At 41.4% G+C, this 17380-nt stretch overlaps 1 protein-coding gene across 14 annotated transcripts in view; it reads right to left on the bottom strand.

The window, feature by feature from the left end:
- The window catches only part of kcnt1a (potassium sodium-activated channel subfamily T member 1a), a 90413-nt gene that overhangs the window by 23921 nt on the left and 49112 nt on the right, over window positions 1–17380 (bottom strand). For 10 of the 14 annotated variants that reach the window (XM_072714545.1, XM_072714550.1, XM_072714546.1 and 7 more), the window contains 9 exons: window positions 13031–13211; window positions 11858–12022; window positions 11574–11710; window positions 9809–9872; window positions 8669–8777; window positions 6482–6590; window positions 4413–4562; window positions 3853–4091; window positions 2119–2139 (listed from right to left, as the gene is read on the bottom strand). In XM_072714545.1, coding sequence (XP_072570646.1) covers window positions 2119–2139; window positions 3853–4091; window positions 4413–4562; window positions 6482–6590; window positions 8669–8777; window positions 9809–9872; window positions 11574–11710; window positions 11858–12022; window positions 13031–13211 — 1175 coding nt within the window. The remainder of the gene's footprint in view (window positions 1–2118; window positions 2140–3852; window positions 4092–4412; window positions 4563–6481; window positions 6591–8668; window positions 8778–9808; window positions 9873–11573; window positions 11711–11857; window positions 12023–13030; window positions 13212–17380) is intronic. The other 4 variants (XM_072714549.1, XM_072714542.1, XM_023807938.2 and 1 more) reach the window with 1 other exon arrangement.

Raw genomic sequence — 17380 nt, 5'->3', positions numbered from 1 at the left:
AAATCCCCAGCCTAAAATTCATTACAACTACATAGAAAAACATGGAAAATGTACCTATAACTGTAAGCTACAGAAAATGAAAATACGTACCAGTCAACCCTACACATACTGATCATGTGACAGCCAATAAAACACCATCACCACAGCGTTCATGTCATTAAAGTGTCACTCCAGTATTTCAAACAGTAATTTAAATAATTTGTTCCACTTTTAACAACAAAGATTGCCAAAACTATTTGAAAGTTTCGTCTTTGTTTTAAGGCTGCATTTCCAGGAATCATAATAATTTCAGGGATGTCTCACTGTCTCACCTCTGACTGCACTGTCAGATTAAACTGGCCCAACTATATCCACAAACTCAGACCTTTTTCTAAATAAAAAGCATTTCTGTATTGGTGTTTAGCTACAGAATACAGCCTAATGGTCTGCAACAGGAGTCATGAAAGAATACTTACAGAATGACTGTATGTTGGCTCCTGGTTTCAGCACAATAAATTTAGAAAAATTCCAATAAGTTCTATATGTGACTTTTGGTGCAAAACACATGTGACAGACAAACATGTTATTTAGAGATCTGACTCCGTTAAAAAATAAAAAGTATTGGATGAGGTGGGGGATGATTGTTGCCTTGCGAACAACAATCGCACATCAAGAGAGGCATGGATAGTCATCAATTGTGTTATCACAATAACAATTATTTAATGACAGGTCCAGCTATCTATGCAGATCACGCAGTGCGGGATACTGAATCAAAATTCACTGTATTTACACAAAAACCCAGCAAGCCTTGAACAGACGGGCAATGTTCTCATCGAGTGGCTCCACGACATAATATCGATCACATTTCTCAAACATACTGTAGTAGTATTTCTTGTATATACAGATACTGTAGAAATACCATATAATGGCAGAAACTGGAGTGACACTTTAATCCTCTAGCCATGTGAATCTCCAACGAGGTTCCTTAATCCATCTTATTAATTGTCTTAAATAGTTCCTTACCTCAGTCCCCCAAAAAGCTGACGTGTGGTGAGTATTCTGGGAAATGGGTGCCATGCCTCACCCTTGTGGGTGCCGCACGGCGGTGGGGGAGGGACTCGGTCACTCCCCACAAACAAGGCAAAGTGCTTTGAGTGTGAGAAAAGCTCTGTGTAAACGCAATCCATCCGTTATTATTATTATGCTGCCGATTGCGGTAGATGACAGGTCTTTATTGCAAACAGAGCTTATCTCTCTAAGAAATACCATTATGCTGAGCTCCCCACTGAAAAGCTATGGAAGAAAGCTTCCTGAAACCAAGGGATCTTCAAGCCGTTAATTAGAGGCCAGAGTAGCTGGCTTGTTGGATTAGAAGACGACGCGGCACTCAATTGCTGTGCACAGCCTTCTTGGCAAGGGTCACTCTATCTAATGCTCTCATTGAAAGAGAAGCATATTTTCCACCAATCTTGTGGATTAATGTCCCTGTCGAGGTGATATCTCTGTTTTGAAGTAGATGTTAAAGGATGTGTCTTGGGATACCACCAGGCTGCATGGAAGCTGTCTGTCGAATCCAACTGTATTCCTGAGATACAGCAGTGACCTCGAAAGGCTCCTGTATGTGTCATCATGCAGTCTTTGTCCCACGGCCATCATGCTTTACTTGAAACAATCGCTTTAATCAGAGCTCGCAAAATTGCATGAAAGCAAATGTCCTTTCAGAGCTCGTTCTGATGTGCAGAATGAAGACATTTAGAGAATAAACGACAACAAAAAAACACACACAAATGTCGATAATTTCAGGAGGCTCAGCTTTGGATGACAAAGGCTGAATCGTCCTTGTAAATCCATGTTTCCCAGTCCGGTCTTCGGGGACCCACAGACAGTTCATGTTTTTGCTCCCTCTCAGCACCCAGTGATAGGGAGGGAGCAAAAACGTGGACCGTCTGTGGTTCCCCAAGGAGCGGCTTAGGAAACACTGCTGTAAATCATCAAAATTCACATGCATTGATCTGAATATTTATGCCAGAGTTCTGTTTCTGCAATAGGGGAGGCTTTGTCATGTGACAGCACTGCAGCTGTAATGAAGGAATAAGCAAAATGTTCATTTTCTCATTCCTGTTTCATGCACAAACTTACCATAAGAAGTGGACTGATCCACTTTAACAAACCAAAGAAATAAAACAATAAAGACAATGTCAGGGGAAAAAAAACAAACTTTAGCATAGAAACTTAACTTTCACATGCCGTCGTGTAACATAAGCACACAGACAAATGACGCGGGGACAAGAATATTTAAAATTCTTATTGTTAAGTGACTCCTAATAATGGCTGTATTACAACAAAATCTAGCAAAAAGCAGTGCACTGTTCTGCCTTCCCAGTTACATAATAAAAATAATTACAAATAAAACTGCAGCTTGGCCTCTTTTGTCTCAGATCAGTGGTTATGCACCCCAGACATGGAGGAGCCCTGTCACTCCGTTTTATATGCTGGCCAGGATAAGCAGCTTCCAGAAGATAAGATGCACCTGTTGTGCTAAATACTGCTGAGAAAAAAGATGACACGATGGAAACAGTGTCTTTATTCTCAAATGAGTATGACTCTGCCAGTCATATATGCTCATGTGAGTCATCTCACGCCACTGACTCTGGTAGTCTGTAGAAACAGACATAAACGCAATAAAGAGATTGACAGATAGCTGAAATTTGCCAGAAATAGGACGAAACAGAAAAGCACTTTGACACAGACTCTGAAGTACAGGTTACCTCTATAATCTGGTTATGGAGGGAGTCAGCTTCTAAAGCAGGGGAGGGCTGATATGAAATTTTATTGGTGCGATAATCATAAGATGACAATTTTTGCAGTATGAACATATTTATATCAGGATGTATAGTTCTGCCAAATTGCTGCCTTATAGCTTTTGGAATCAAAAGCTTTTTCAGTAATTTATCACTGGCCAAGATGAAATAATTCTGTACATATGATTTACTATTTTCCTGTCCAGCAGAATTGAAAACAAGTCTCATAATTTTGGTGCCTCACATAAATTTTGTACGCAACTCTGAATAATCACATACAAGGATTGCATATATCATATACAAGGAATCTCACTGACATAAATATTAACTGTGGAATGTTATTTTATAATGCAATTAAAAGTATAAAGAATTCACAGTACTAGTATAATGTTTGATTATATAATAGATTATTGTATCCTATTTTAAATTGATATTTTTTCATTTCATCATATTCATGAGCAATAACAACAATGTACTTTATGACTATTTAGTCAGTATGTATGTAGAAATGCCACAGTAAGAGTATTACTGTTTGGGGAATTTTTAAACTCTTTTTTCCATATGATTCTGGTGTGACTCCAGGCACCTAGCAAGGTTGCTCTGCTAGGATCAACGCATCCTTATCTGAGACACCAGCATCCACGGCTGAGGCCGGAGCGACAGCCACCAGCCTGCTTAGCAACATCCCTGATTCTCATGTGTAAAACAGTGCACATGACTGGCCAACAGGTTATAGCAATTACTACTGTTTATTTGCCATTATTGCATAAATTTGCATATGTTTTTACCACGTATCTGCTCATTATCTTATAACCAGCCGATAGCCCAGTGTGTCAGATAATCATAAATATTCCTCCTGGCCATTCAGGGTTTAAGAGAGACTGTACAGGTTTATTATCAATGGAAACCTGCCAGATTATTTCAGTTCGGTGCTTAAGTTCTAAGGCATTTTGAAAATGTGGATACACTGCAGTTCCAAGCTTCAGGAGTGAAAAAAAAACTACCATTTTGTGCCTGAGGAAAAAGAAACTCCTTTGGTCACAGCCCCCTAGTGGCCACCTTATGAACTCACCCATACTGGCGATGATGCTGTGGACTGGGAGACTGGAAGGGGCGTCATAGAGACCACCTGGAGGTAGACCTTTCCTCTTGTGCTTCTCCTCTTGCTTGAAAATGAAGGCGGAGTTCTCCTCCTTGGTGATGTTGATGTAGTAGCAGGTGTCTGAGACGGCCATTATGTGTCGGGGCCCTGGGTTCAGCAGGATGCTCTTGTTATCTTCTCTTTTGACCCCAATCAGACAGACTCCATACCTGCCAGGGATGGAGAATGGACTCCCATCAGTAGAGTTTTAAAATCACGGACAGATTCGAAACTGCACATTCAGGTATATTGGAATGCTCCTCTTCAGCCAACCCATCGCGTTATCCATAGCTTGGGGGTCATCTATTGTGCAGCACCCCTGGACCTGGGGATTAAGGGTCTCAGCATAGAGTCCCACAGACACGTGACTGTTCTGCCAAGGCCAGGACTTGAACCAACAACCTTATGATCACAGATACAGAGACTTGCCTGCTGAGCCACAATGAACACACAGGTCTGTGATTTCATAAATATATCATATATCAACTTACTTTTTGTGGGCATGGAAGGAAGCATAAGTGAAGCTCTTTCCATCATACTCGCCGAAGAACTTGCTGTCTCCGAGGCGGATGTGGTAGACCTCGTTACCCGAGCAACGGCCGTACATCCTTTGCCACTGCTCTGGGGATTGCTGGCCTTCCCTGCAACGACAGCCCTGCTTTACAGACAGACACCTTGTTGCCATTGACACTCCCTCAATCCCAGCGCCTTTTAAGGATCCCCCTTCATGTGTGATTACTGAGGGCTTCGCATAGTCGCGCTTATCCAGGAAACCGTGATCAGCGTCATGCATTTCATAAGATCTCAGAAGATTTTCTATTTGCCCTTTAATGAGAGAAATCCTCTGAAGGCTTAGAACAATCACAAACTTTTACACAAAAACAGTATTGCGTACCCGGGGTCATAAATGATGTTCTTACTTGATTGATTTTAATAAGCATGTAGGCAGTTACAAAAGCCTGCTGCAATTTCATAAAGCACACTATGCAAAATGCCTAATTTGGACTATAATGAGGTGTCCTTCTGCATATTCACTATTATAAGAGCAGAAAGAGCAAAAAAGACATTATTTAAATGATATACTCCTCTTATATTATATAAGAACCTCTAATGTAAGTGCCTGCATCACTCAGGTAAGCGGGCTACAGCAACAACAGAAAGCACTGCACAAATATGCACGTCAGTGCAGTTTTGCATCTATGGGGGGGCGGCACAATGCAGACGCCATAAATACAGGCTGCTATTCTATCAAAGGTGGTTTTTTTCATCAGCACATATGCCATGGGGAGCCATTTAACTCTACAGACTTTATTTCTGCTCTGCTGCACCTTGATTAAAACGTCTCGCAGTTAATCCATAGCAGCTGATTTCCAATAGAAGGCCACAACTTTTTTCAATCTGCGGTGTTTTTAATTCTTTGAGATTACACCACAATGAACTGATTATGGGCTACAGCACCTGATTAAAAATACATTGCACACATTTATTGGCGCCTACATGTGATTTTAAGTTAGGATGCAACTGTGCACTTGGGCCTTCAGGTGAATTAGCTCTCTGACAACAAGTCTAACCCCGATACAAGAAGGAAAATGCATCTCAATATCCAGCACCATCCAACTATTATATCATATAAGTTTTGCCTCTTATGGTATTTCAAATCATCTGACATAACTGACATCTGCTATATGACTATAAGTAATACTGAACTCAAGAACATGTCAGTCAGTGGGGAATATGCAGATGTGAGTAATTCAGGTCCAGAGAGTAAAAGTCAAGACGAAGATTTTGTTCAACCAACCAGTTGAGCATAAAGAGTCACAATCACAGAGTACTCAACTGGTTGGTTGAAACAAAATCTTCGTCTGGACTTTTACTCTTTGGACCTGAATTACCCAACTCTAGGAAAATGACTGATACCAGTTTTTGCAAACTGCTTCTAAACACATTATAATGGTAGGTGGACTCCAGTTAGATTCACATCCTACGTGGCATTTCATCAAAATTACGTAGCAAACTTGCAGTGATACACATTCGCAGTGGCTGATATTCAACATTTGCATTGGTCCTGTTTAAACTTTGTTTCAACAGCACTTTAATCCACAAATCAGCAGAAGCTGTGTTGTAGCCAATGACATAATGTATCATCATCTCTCAGCCTATCAGCATGATTCAGTTGTACTTGTTATGAGATTAAACTGAGAGTCTCAGCCTCGGACAGTCAGATTCATGTAAAAACATTATTCCATACAGACAAGAGAAACAGATTTCTGAAAATTCCCCAATGGATTTGTATAAATATATAACTTAAACATGACATATAAATATAAAACAGGATGTCAATCTGACAGCAGTAGTGTTAGTAGCACATAGAAATTAAGTGGATGCGATTAGTTTTTTAGACCATGTTTTTGTATAATCTGACAACTTCAACAATGTACCATAATCACTGTGTTACTGTAGGAACAAACTATTACAGCAAACTGATGTAGATATGCAAAGAGGATGTGGATTAGACAGAACTGCTAGCAGTCACTCAACACTAGAGAGCCTGGTTACTTACTGTCCACGGGACGTGTGGACTAGGAGTGTGACCAGTGTGGATGTGGCTGGACACACACAGTTCAGAGCCAACATAGCGTACTTGAACTCCTCCTCACAGACCACATGATCTGAAACCAGAAAATTAATTACAGTTAGCAGCCTACATAGTATCTTTAAAGCTTTTCATACAGACTAAAACATTATCTGGAATTCGTAATCTACATTTTACAGTTGACCCTTCCACATCCACCACTGCGTAAAATTCTTTGGTCCCCTTGGTCAGAAACTCGAGATACAAAGATTACTGTGAGTTAATGAGTCTAAACTTTTTGTCTGTCATCTGCTGGCTTTTGCAAAACTCCTGAAAAATTCCCATTTAACTTCTTATGCCAATCCCGAGATATATCAAAACCGCGATGGGTGGTTGAAGTGGCGATGCCGAAGGGTCAGCTGTATAATCATCTCTCTGAGAAATGTGACCTTAACGTGGCAAAGGGCTGTGCAGGATTTAACAATCCACAGATCTATGTCATCCGCAGCTGAAACTTCTGTTACAGCCTCCATAGGCTGGACTGGTCCCCTCAGTGAAAGGGGCCAAGAGGAACCCAAAAACAGGGTTAGGGGAACCCGCTCCTGGAGCCAGAGTACTGGGGCCAATACCATAGAGCACCTGGTGGCCAGTTCTGTGCACAACGAATGAAACTCACACCTCCAAAAATACTTTGCCCGTGTCCCGAGGGAGGTTGTTGGGTTATCGTGGCTGACATGCCTCTTCAGTGCTGCATGGAAGTCAGTTACCTCTATACTGGCAAAAAGCAGAAGTGGTCCCTATTTTTAGTAAGCGGTGGTCACAATAGGAGACTCGTTCTTCTTAGCCTCCAGCTCACACGAAGGTAGTAGAGATAAGACAGCACCCGCTGGAACAATGTAAATTACGGACTGACTGTCAGACAGTGGACCAGCTCTTCGACACTGAACTTGGAGAGGCCAGGCAGATTCTGTGGAAGGTGTTGCAGGATTATGGAGCCCCATGGCTGCTACTGCATGCCGATCGGTCCCTGTATGAATGCAGTAAGAGCTGGCACAGAGCCAAAGCCGTCTGAGGTGTGCTGTGTCTCTGATCCTATTTCAGATGTTCATGGACAGGATATTTATATACACGCATGGCTGGAAGGGCATCCAGTAAGGGTGGCTAAAATGAACCCATCTTTCTGTAGATGACGTTGTGCTTTTAGCTTCATATGACCAGGAGCTCCAGTACACACTTGAGTGATTTGATGTTGAGTGTGAATAAGCGGGGATGAGAATCAGCACCTCCAAATCCGAGGCGAGGACCTCTCCTGTAAAAGAGTGGATTGCTCCTTTCAAGTGAGGTGGGAGAGTCTGCCCTTACTACAAGTGCCTTGGAATCTTGTTCATGAGTAAGAGAATATGTGGGATTGACAGGCAGATATCCTCACCTATGGTCATGAGCTGTGAGTAATGACCAAAACAATAAGGTTACAAGTAAAAGTGGCTGGAATGAGGCCTTTTGCATGTGTGCTAGACTCACTCTCTGTGACAGTGTGAGCCTGCAGATCTGGGGGAATCTGAAAATAGAGCCAGCGTCCCTTCAGTGAGCTGAGGTGGTCCAGGCAACTTATAAGGATGTCACCTGGGTGGCTCTCAAGCAAGCTGTCACAGGCACGTCCCACTTGGCAGAGGACCTGGGGCAGGCCCAGGACATGCTGGCTGGGGAACATCAGGAGATCACCTAGCATGAGCTAAAAGAGAGGTCTGAACTGCATGGGACTGCTATGCAAGTGGTGGGAAGATGATGAGATTTTACAGTCAATAGAAAACTTGAACATTATCCCAGAGACTACATGGTGCAAGTATTAAAACAAAAAATCATTTTAAACAAGCATGTATTTGAACTCTCACTCATGAGACTATATAATCTGAAACAGAAATGTAAATTCAGAGTTAACATGGTGTCATTCTGATCCGAAAATCATATACCTCCCTCAATGCTGTTCTATTGTGCTTCATTCTGATGCTTCACAGGAGAGATTAATTAATGTATTTACTGCTGTTTTCAGGTTCTCCAGATTTCACCAGATTCATGACTCATTGGCAGAGGACCTGGTCGATGAGGTTGGCTGTTTTCTGCCACGATGCGGCAGCTGTCCGTGGCCCTGAGGAGCAGTAAGGAAGTGTGACTCACCAGCAAACTTCACATGAAATTTGTTCTCTGGTTTGAGGATCTGGACGTAGAGAGGGCAGTTTGGGGCAAAGTCCTTTACAGCCCAAGCCCTCAGAATGGTCTGGTGATCCTGCCAGAGAGGTAGGCAAAGGGTTAGATATTAGTAGTAGATATATTAAAAAAGTGTGACTTTGATTGGTCAGAAATTATAGTAATTAGAGTTGTTTTATATCTGTGCATGATATTATTTCCATGGTATAATGGAATCCATCCATCCATCTGTTCATCTTCCAAACACTCATTCAGCACAGAGGTACAGGGAGTCAGGTGCCTACCCCATACAGCCTACAGCAAGAGGCCACCATTGGCAAATACAGGCACATGCTCACAGACAGGCACACGCTCACAGACAGGCATACTCTCACAGACAGGCATACTCTCACAGACAGGCACATGCTCACAGACAGGAACACGCTCACAGATAGGCACACGCTCACAGACAGGCATACTCTCACAGACAGGCACATGCTCACAGACAGGCACACGCTCACAGATAGGCACACACTCATAGACAGGCACACGCTCACAGACAGGCATACTCTCACAGACAGGCACACGCTAAAACACAGACACACGCTCACAGACAGGCACACGCTCACAGACAGGCATACTCTCACAGACAGGCATACTCTCACAGACAGGCACACGCTCACAGACAGGCATACTCTCACAGACAGGCACACGCTAACACACAGACACACGCTCACACACAGGCACACGTTCACACACAGGCACACGCTTTGGCTAATTAGCCCAAACATACATCTGTCGGGGTGTCCTGTGGGGAGCTGGGGTGAGATTCATTTAATGTGGTTTTTAATTAGTAGACTATATCAAAAACAGGCAAAATGTGGTAAAAGTTGTGACGATCCAGACTTCCACAGAAGCATCCCCAAAGCACAATTCCGTGTATTATTATTCAAATGATGGGTAAAGTGTGATTAAGAGTGGAAAAGAGTGAGTGTGTTTAGCATCAGTGTGTTTAACATGTGTGTTTAGCATCGGTGTGTTTAACATGTGTGTTTAGCATTGGTGTGTTTAACATGTGTGTTTAGCATTGGTGTGTTTAACATGTGTGTTTAGCATCAGTGTGTTGCTTACTGCAGCCGTGCGGTCCACTTCATTTCTGCTACTCAGTATGAAACAGGCTTCAGCATCATCCATCCTGCAAGGGAGAAATCACGATTCAATTAGACTAAGAGATGGGGAGGTTCAGCAAAAGAATGGAGAAAGGACACCCATCTGAAAAACAGAATGTAGCATATAGTAATGACACATCCATGCAAATCGACGGATTGTTTATTCAAAGCCAGTGTCTGTAAAATGATTCCCACAATATAAGGAATTAGTGCCTCTGAAGAAAACACAGAATGAAATGTAACGTAAAGAGAAACACATGCATAGTTATACAGATACACAATAAAAATAAATGACAGTCAGTATAAGAGCATTAAGAGTCCAACGCAGTTCATGAACAAATACATGTACTACTCAGATTTAAAGAGTTTAATAAAATACCATTTCTAACCAGGAAGAAATAAAAAGAAATGAGAAAAATAATGTAAAAGTTTTACATTAAAAGCATATGCTGTCCTCCGGGTGGCTCCCGGAACAGGCAAGTGTCATGCCCGATCGTCCGCTCCTCTCGTGTGCCACGCCCCCTCGTTAACCCCAGGTGGATTCCCCGTGTTCACCAGCTGTTCCTGGTCGTTGTCAATTAGTCCATTGTATTTAGTCGGGGTTTCCGTTTGTTTCCCCAGTCCGGTCATTGTAGCGTTATGCCGTTTTCTGTCCTGTCTGCCTCTCCGAATGTCAATTAAAACCCTTTCTCCCAATTCCTCATCTTCGTCGCCCGCTTCCTTGGTCCGTGCTCGGCACGGACATGACAGCAAGTCTGTTAAACACTGTTTTCCTTTGTTTCTGTTATTATTTCGCTCATATTTTCCTTTCCATTCTATCCCCCATTTCCAGAAAATGCTTTCTTTCTGTATTGGTCCATGATATGACCCTTTAATGTGATGGTATCTGCTGTCATTTGCTTTTTGATTTTATCGTTTTGCTGTATATTGGATGTTTTTATTTCCGGAAAATCCGAATAAAATATTGTTTAAAAAAATCCTGCAGCCCGATAATTATTCCTGAGACTTCTGATTTGATATCCTGGACTACAGTGACGTCCTGGGCGTGAAAGAGGTGCTAAAGACCTTCAAATGGTTTACCGCACATCAATAACACGATCATGCCGAGAATCCACCACTCAGCTGATACTTCCCAGATCTGACCTTATCTTTCATGGCTGTATCAATAAAGACTGAATTACTATGAAATTGGGGCAGTGATTACCAGTGATGGAGTAAAAGGGTCCCCTCCCTCACAAACATCTCAAAACACCACGTGAATAAGTCTAAACCTATGACAAGCCTGACATGGTGTCACATGATAAAATGCTCAATAAAGGCTAGTATCGATCTTTTCAAAGCAGCCGTTAAAGTTAATCAAATCCTTGATTCCATCATAATATCTAAATAGGCGTCAATGAGCAACTGTAGCCAGCAACTCAATTCACAGGTCAACGGAGCTTCGAGCCAGTCAAGGAATAAGGACCCCCACTGTGAAAAGCCAGCTTGAAAACCCTCGAGGAGAATAATATAGCTGCAGCCAAACTTTGATGAAAAGGACACCCACACACTCAGGGAAAAAAAGGGTATGGAAAGAATTGAGTCAAACCTTATAATTGTAAGCCTATTTTCAGAAAGAAAGAGTGACGAACTTTTGAACTTCTGTTTTGCGGACAATTAAAAATGAGTTAGTCTGAAGAGATGACGAGAGAGGTGGGCTTTTTCCACTGCAGTATATGACCACTCACTTGGCCCTCAATAGATCTTGGTCCTTTAACACAGAACCCTGAAGGTAGATAACTCTCTGCGACCAGAGTGGGATTTGAAGAATGCGGCGTACTTGAATGTCCATCTCTGTAGGACAGAGGATCACAACGTAGTAATCCTGCAGAATGAAGAGGAGAGAGACACAGAGAGAGTCTAAATTGAACAGAGCTTTACTAAAGGTGCCTTTGACTTTCTCTTTACTTCCCAGATTGATTTTTTTGTACACAAAGAAGGCTTCTGGTTAGACCATTTTTTCAGTTTTTACCTGAATTCTGGGGTGAGCGTAGAACTCGTTCAGGAAGTCCATGAGCAGGTCGATCTTGAGCGCGCTGACACACAGCACCACGTGCTTCTCCGTCTGAGCGCGATGTCGGCTGTAGTTTCCCCCAGACTTTTGCCTCTCCATCCAGAGGTACATGAGCTCCTCAAACTAGAAACAGATTCACTTGACTCGCAATTCATAAAATTTAACTGCTTTAGATGAGAAAGCCACTTTAAGGGAAAAAAATCCATATGGAATAAAATAGTTTTTATGATAATTAAATTAACAGTGCTTCTGCTAATTTGCTGTCTTTTCTCATTTCTGAGTAACTTAAAAGGACTGTATCCTGTAGTGTAACGTGTCTTTCCATCAGCGCCTCATATTGTTCAAATGTACTAATGCGCAACGGTACCACAAGGCTGGTAACAGAGCAAAAAGAAGCATATATTAATATTCTTATCAGCAAGAGTCAAAGGGGTGTACCAATGGATTATGAAGCTGCTGAGGAACACGTTTTCACACAGGAAATTAAGAGTTCCACAATTATCTGTCAATGTCCTTCCATTAGGTTTTTGACAAAGGCTGACTGAAATCTAACTGTTATGAATCAAAGCAAGGCAATTAATATGACAGCAAATGTCAAATTATACAGATACTCTATACAGTAAAAGTTCATAAAGGAACTACAGGATGAAAACTAGGTGTGAAAAAGTCGAAATCTTAAACTATATTCATGAGAGGCATCAGTAGAGAAAAGATTAAGACAGCACACAACAGGTTCGCAAATTGATTTCTTCAAGATATTTTTCAAATAACATTGTAGCTGGTTTGTCTGTTTTCACCATCATTTCTAAGTTAAATACCATTATTTAACAGTATTGACATTTCTATATTTCTATATTCTATATATCTATATTTGTATATTCTATATTTCTATATTTTTCATATGTGGTAGATGTTACCCAGAAATACACCTGCCAGTGACCCAGGGAGCCACAAATCAAACTCCAGATCCATCAGGACAGTAAAGTAGAAACTACTGTGAATTTCTAAACTAATCATAATTTTACATAAGACTATATATTTTAACCTCTCTCTCTTTAAAAGCTGCATACCTCTAGTATATTGCTACTTATGTTCTTTGCGATCTTACTGAAAGGGGTAAGCAACTCGTACCTGTAGGGGGAGCACTACTAGAGCCACACAGATCATGATGACCACCAGCAACTGGGACGGCCAGATCCGAGGGGTGACATCTCCATATCCCACCGTAGAGAAGGTGACGATGCAGAAATACAGCGACTTGAACAGAGAGAGATTCTTCCCTGCCCTCTCCAGATGCTGGATCCCACACGTCCTGCCAGATCATACAAAACAACATTAGGCATGTGCAGATAAAATAATAGCAGATATTGAAATTCAATTTGTTTGATTAATCCAATTAAAAAATTTAATCAGTCTTGACATCTTGTGGTCAGTGGTGAGGACTCCTTTGTAACACGACAGATAATTATTTTAATTGTCATAATTTGACCACTTGAAGTCTGAAGTGTGACAATGAGAGATAATGAGTTCCAGACAGTGAGGACAGAATTGATGCAGAAGAAGACAGAGACAAGGGGTTTGAAACACATGTTCCTGCAGTTAAATGAGAAATCGCAAAGGAAACAGATATTATTAGATGAAGGACAGGGAGATAAACAAAATGAAAAGAGTGGGTCACCTGTTACCCCAAAAATCATCCATAAACCTCCCACCAAACAAACAGTATATTCTGCTCACCATGAATAATAGTTTTTGTTCAGTTTAAGTAAAATGAAGAAATCCTTTAAGAAGCTAAAAACAATCCTTAACCTTAGCCCTCCGCTCTGCTAACCCCTCTCCATGTGATACAGAGTCACGTCTGCTTAGCTTTAATACTGCAAATTGCCTCACCACCCTCCATGCTGTTTGCTAAGCTGGAAATAACAAGCACCACCCTGACATGAGTCGAGCATTTCAGGTCCCAGTAAGGGGTCCCAGTAATTGGTCGGTCCCTTTCTGCTGGTGTCCATTGCTGGCTCTGCTGGATCTCTTCCTCTTTTCCCGTAGACCACATCTCAAATTCTCCATGTCCCCTTCATATCACCATACACGCCAACACTGCTCTGTCTCTTACCTCTCCTCTGATACTCAAGTTTCTTCCTGAGCTACTGCATGTCTGGAGACATCTCTACCTGGACGGCTGACGATCACTGGCCACTTCCATCTCAGTTAGATAATCATATATTCCTACATTGATATCTGAGCTCAAACTCATGATCCAGTGTGTTTGTCTAGGTTTTTGTTAGTCTATGCTTCTAAAAAAGGCGATCCAGTAAGTTTACTCAAGGGGGCACATGTAATGTAGTAGTACACTATTAATTAATGCCTTAATTAACCAGTAACTAAGTGTTAGTTACATACTGATTCCATGTTTCATCATTAATCAATCGTTTCAAATGGTCCGTGTATTTCATGCAGCCACTATATTAGTTCATGATTGGTACTTGAGTAGTAACTGAGTTACTAAGTTACTTGTGCACTGACAAAATGTTACTTCTATGTAATCTGCTTTCTCTTTTTAGATGCAGTAATATTTGTAACTACTTGAGGGAACACAAATAATGCAGTACTACACGCTAACTTAATGCATTAATTAACCAGTAAATAAGTGTTAGTTACGTGCTGATCCCATATTCGTTCATCATTAATCAATCAAAATGGTTCATGTATTTCAGCAGTTACTATATTTGTTCATGATTTGTATTTGAGTTGTCACCGAGTGATTTATGCCCCTTAAGTAAGATTTTACCGGAGATCCTTATCCAAACCCTGAAACTAAGAACAGGCAGGGCTAATTTGTCAGCCCTAATGCAGGATGATCACCATTGTGGCTTCCATAGTAATAGCATTTTATAATTTCCTGCTGTGGTTTCACCATTTTCCTTGTGTTAGAATCTGCTGGCCTTGGGGCTGCTTTATATAAATTCTACCCCGTAAGCATATAAACCACAAGCTCCTTCACTAGCCAGTGACAGAGACTTTGCCAGAATTAGTTATACATCCATAAACTCCAGGCACTCTGCAGACATACTTCAGTTCAAGGCTAGCCAGCCCCCTCAAAAAGGGAGCACACTACAGACTGACGAGCGCTGACCGATTCAAACCCCAACCACCCAGCTAACAGGACAGCTGCTGCTAAATACACTCACCATTAAAGCCAAAAAGTTGCCTGCATGCTACCGGAGAATCTCCATTGAATAAGTGTTTGAGAAAACATTTAGGCTAAAATCTGGGCTTATTCTTGAAGGATTTATGGTGCCGACACATGTGTTTGTACAGGTTGGGCTTGTTGGGACCATTGTTATTATCATAAACTAAAAATGAAGAGAAAACAAACTAAATAAAAAAAAAACAAGAATAATTCTTGAACTGCAATAAAAATGAAAGCTATATTTACCAAAAAAACATATTGGACTTTAAACTGCAAAAAGTCCCGCCACACTACCAACATCTTTTTACCTAGTTTATCCACAATATCTCCTCTTTTAAATGATGTTGAGCTGTTCCTTTCTTCACCGCCGCTTCAGTGCTTATCGCTTCCATGATTTACCAAAACAGTAGCATTCGCTAACCGAATTTAATAAATATAAGGATATGCCGATTTTAAACAGATTACTAACTTACCCTCTCATTAATATTTTAAGTGTGTTTGTGTGTGTGTTCATATATATATATGTGTGTGTGTGGGTGCATATGGGCCTTGCTCAAGGGCCCAACTGCAAAGTCCTGTCCAATCACAAGAACTCAGTGTTTCTCAATCTGGTTCTGCTCCCTCCCAGCCCCAACCACACAGCCCAGGGAGCAAAAACACAAACCATCTGGATGGGGTCGCCAAGGACTGGGTTCAGAAACACCATCCTAACCCACTGAGCCAAAGAACGTCTCTTAGGTTATATGGTTTTACATAATAAGACATAATTTAGATTCATCAAGTCATCACCAAATAATGCATAAAGGTATAAATGTGTGTCAAATATTAGTTTGTAAAGTCATATTCTGCACATTTCTGAACAAAATGTTAAAATGCAAACTTACACAAATGACAGATAAACAATGATGTACATAAAACAAATCACAATCAAATTGATTTCAACCACAGCTAGGAATAAAATAAACTTTCAATTTAGTATTAAACCTTACTAGATACAAAGCAAATGGGGGAAAGTTGGAAACAATTGCATATAAAACTTCTGAAGTGCTTAGTACAGTATCCAAAATGTATTACAGAAAAGGCACCAGTAAACAATTTTGAGAAGAGTTGACCACAGATGTGTAGCAGCCTTTCAGTCCAGACGCTCTACGTCCCACAGAACTTTAGCATTCATCTAAACAGAGAAAAATTCTTGGATTTCATCCTTCATCTCTTGTATTTCTCCCTCCATTATTTCATTTACATTAATAGAAAAAAGCGGATTTATGAAAGCAGTTCAGGGTGGATCACTCCTTCATTGACAGTGTGGTGAGTTAAAGCAGTTATGCAATACTCTGTCAAGAAGAATCTCGGTGAAGGAAGCCTGAACTGAAATGGTACCAGGCACAAAAGTCAGGCTCTGTTCTGACTCAGCACCCAAGCACTGGCAGTGGAGGAACACTGGGAACTCTTTCGTGAAAATAGTTGCTGGAAAATTGCACGATTAAGGCCAGTCAGCATCCCATTACCTAACCATGTACAGTATACCATCTGTATAGGCCACTCGGCATCCCATTACCTAACCATGTACAGTATACCATCTGTATAGGCCACTCAGCATCCCATTACCTAACCAAGTACAGTATACCATCTATATAGGCCACTCGGCATCCCATTACCTAACCATGAAGAGTATACCATCTGTATAGGCCATTCAGCATCCCATTACCTAACCACGTACAGTATACCATCTGTATAGGCCACTCGGCATCCCATTACCTAACCATGAAGAGTATACCATCTGTATAGGCCATTCAGCATCCCATTACCTAACCACGTACAGTATACCATCTGTATAGGCCACTCGGCATCCCATTACCTAACCATGTACAGTATACCATCTGTATAGGCCACTCGGCATCCCATTACCTAACCATGTACAGTATACCATCTGTAAAGGCCACTCAGCATCCCATTACCTAACCATGTACAGTATACCATCTGTATAGGCCACTCGGCATCCCATTACCTAACCATGTACAGTATACCATCTGTAAAGGCCACTCAGCATCCCATTACCTAACCATGTACAGTATACCATCTGTACAGTATAGGCCACTCGGCATCCCATTACCTAACCATGTACAGTATACCATCTGTATAGGCCACTCGGCATCCCATTACCTAACCACGTACAGTATACCATCTGTATAGGCCACTCGGCATCCCATTACCTAACCATGTACAGTGTACCATCTGTATAGGCCACTCGGCATCCCATTACCTAACCATGAAGAGTATACCATCTGTAT

This window comes from Paramormyrops kingsleyae, chromosome 7, assembly GCF_048594095.1.
Source record: "Paramormyrops kingsleyae isolate MSU_618 chromosome 7, PKINGS_0.4, whole genome shotgun sequence".
Lineage (NCBI taxonomy): Eukaryota > Metazoa > Chordata > Actinopteri > Osteoglossiformes > Mormyridae > Paramormyrops > Paramormyrops kingsleyae.
This window is presented reverse-complemented; position numbering and strand designations above follow the sequence as displayed.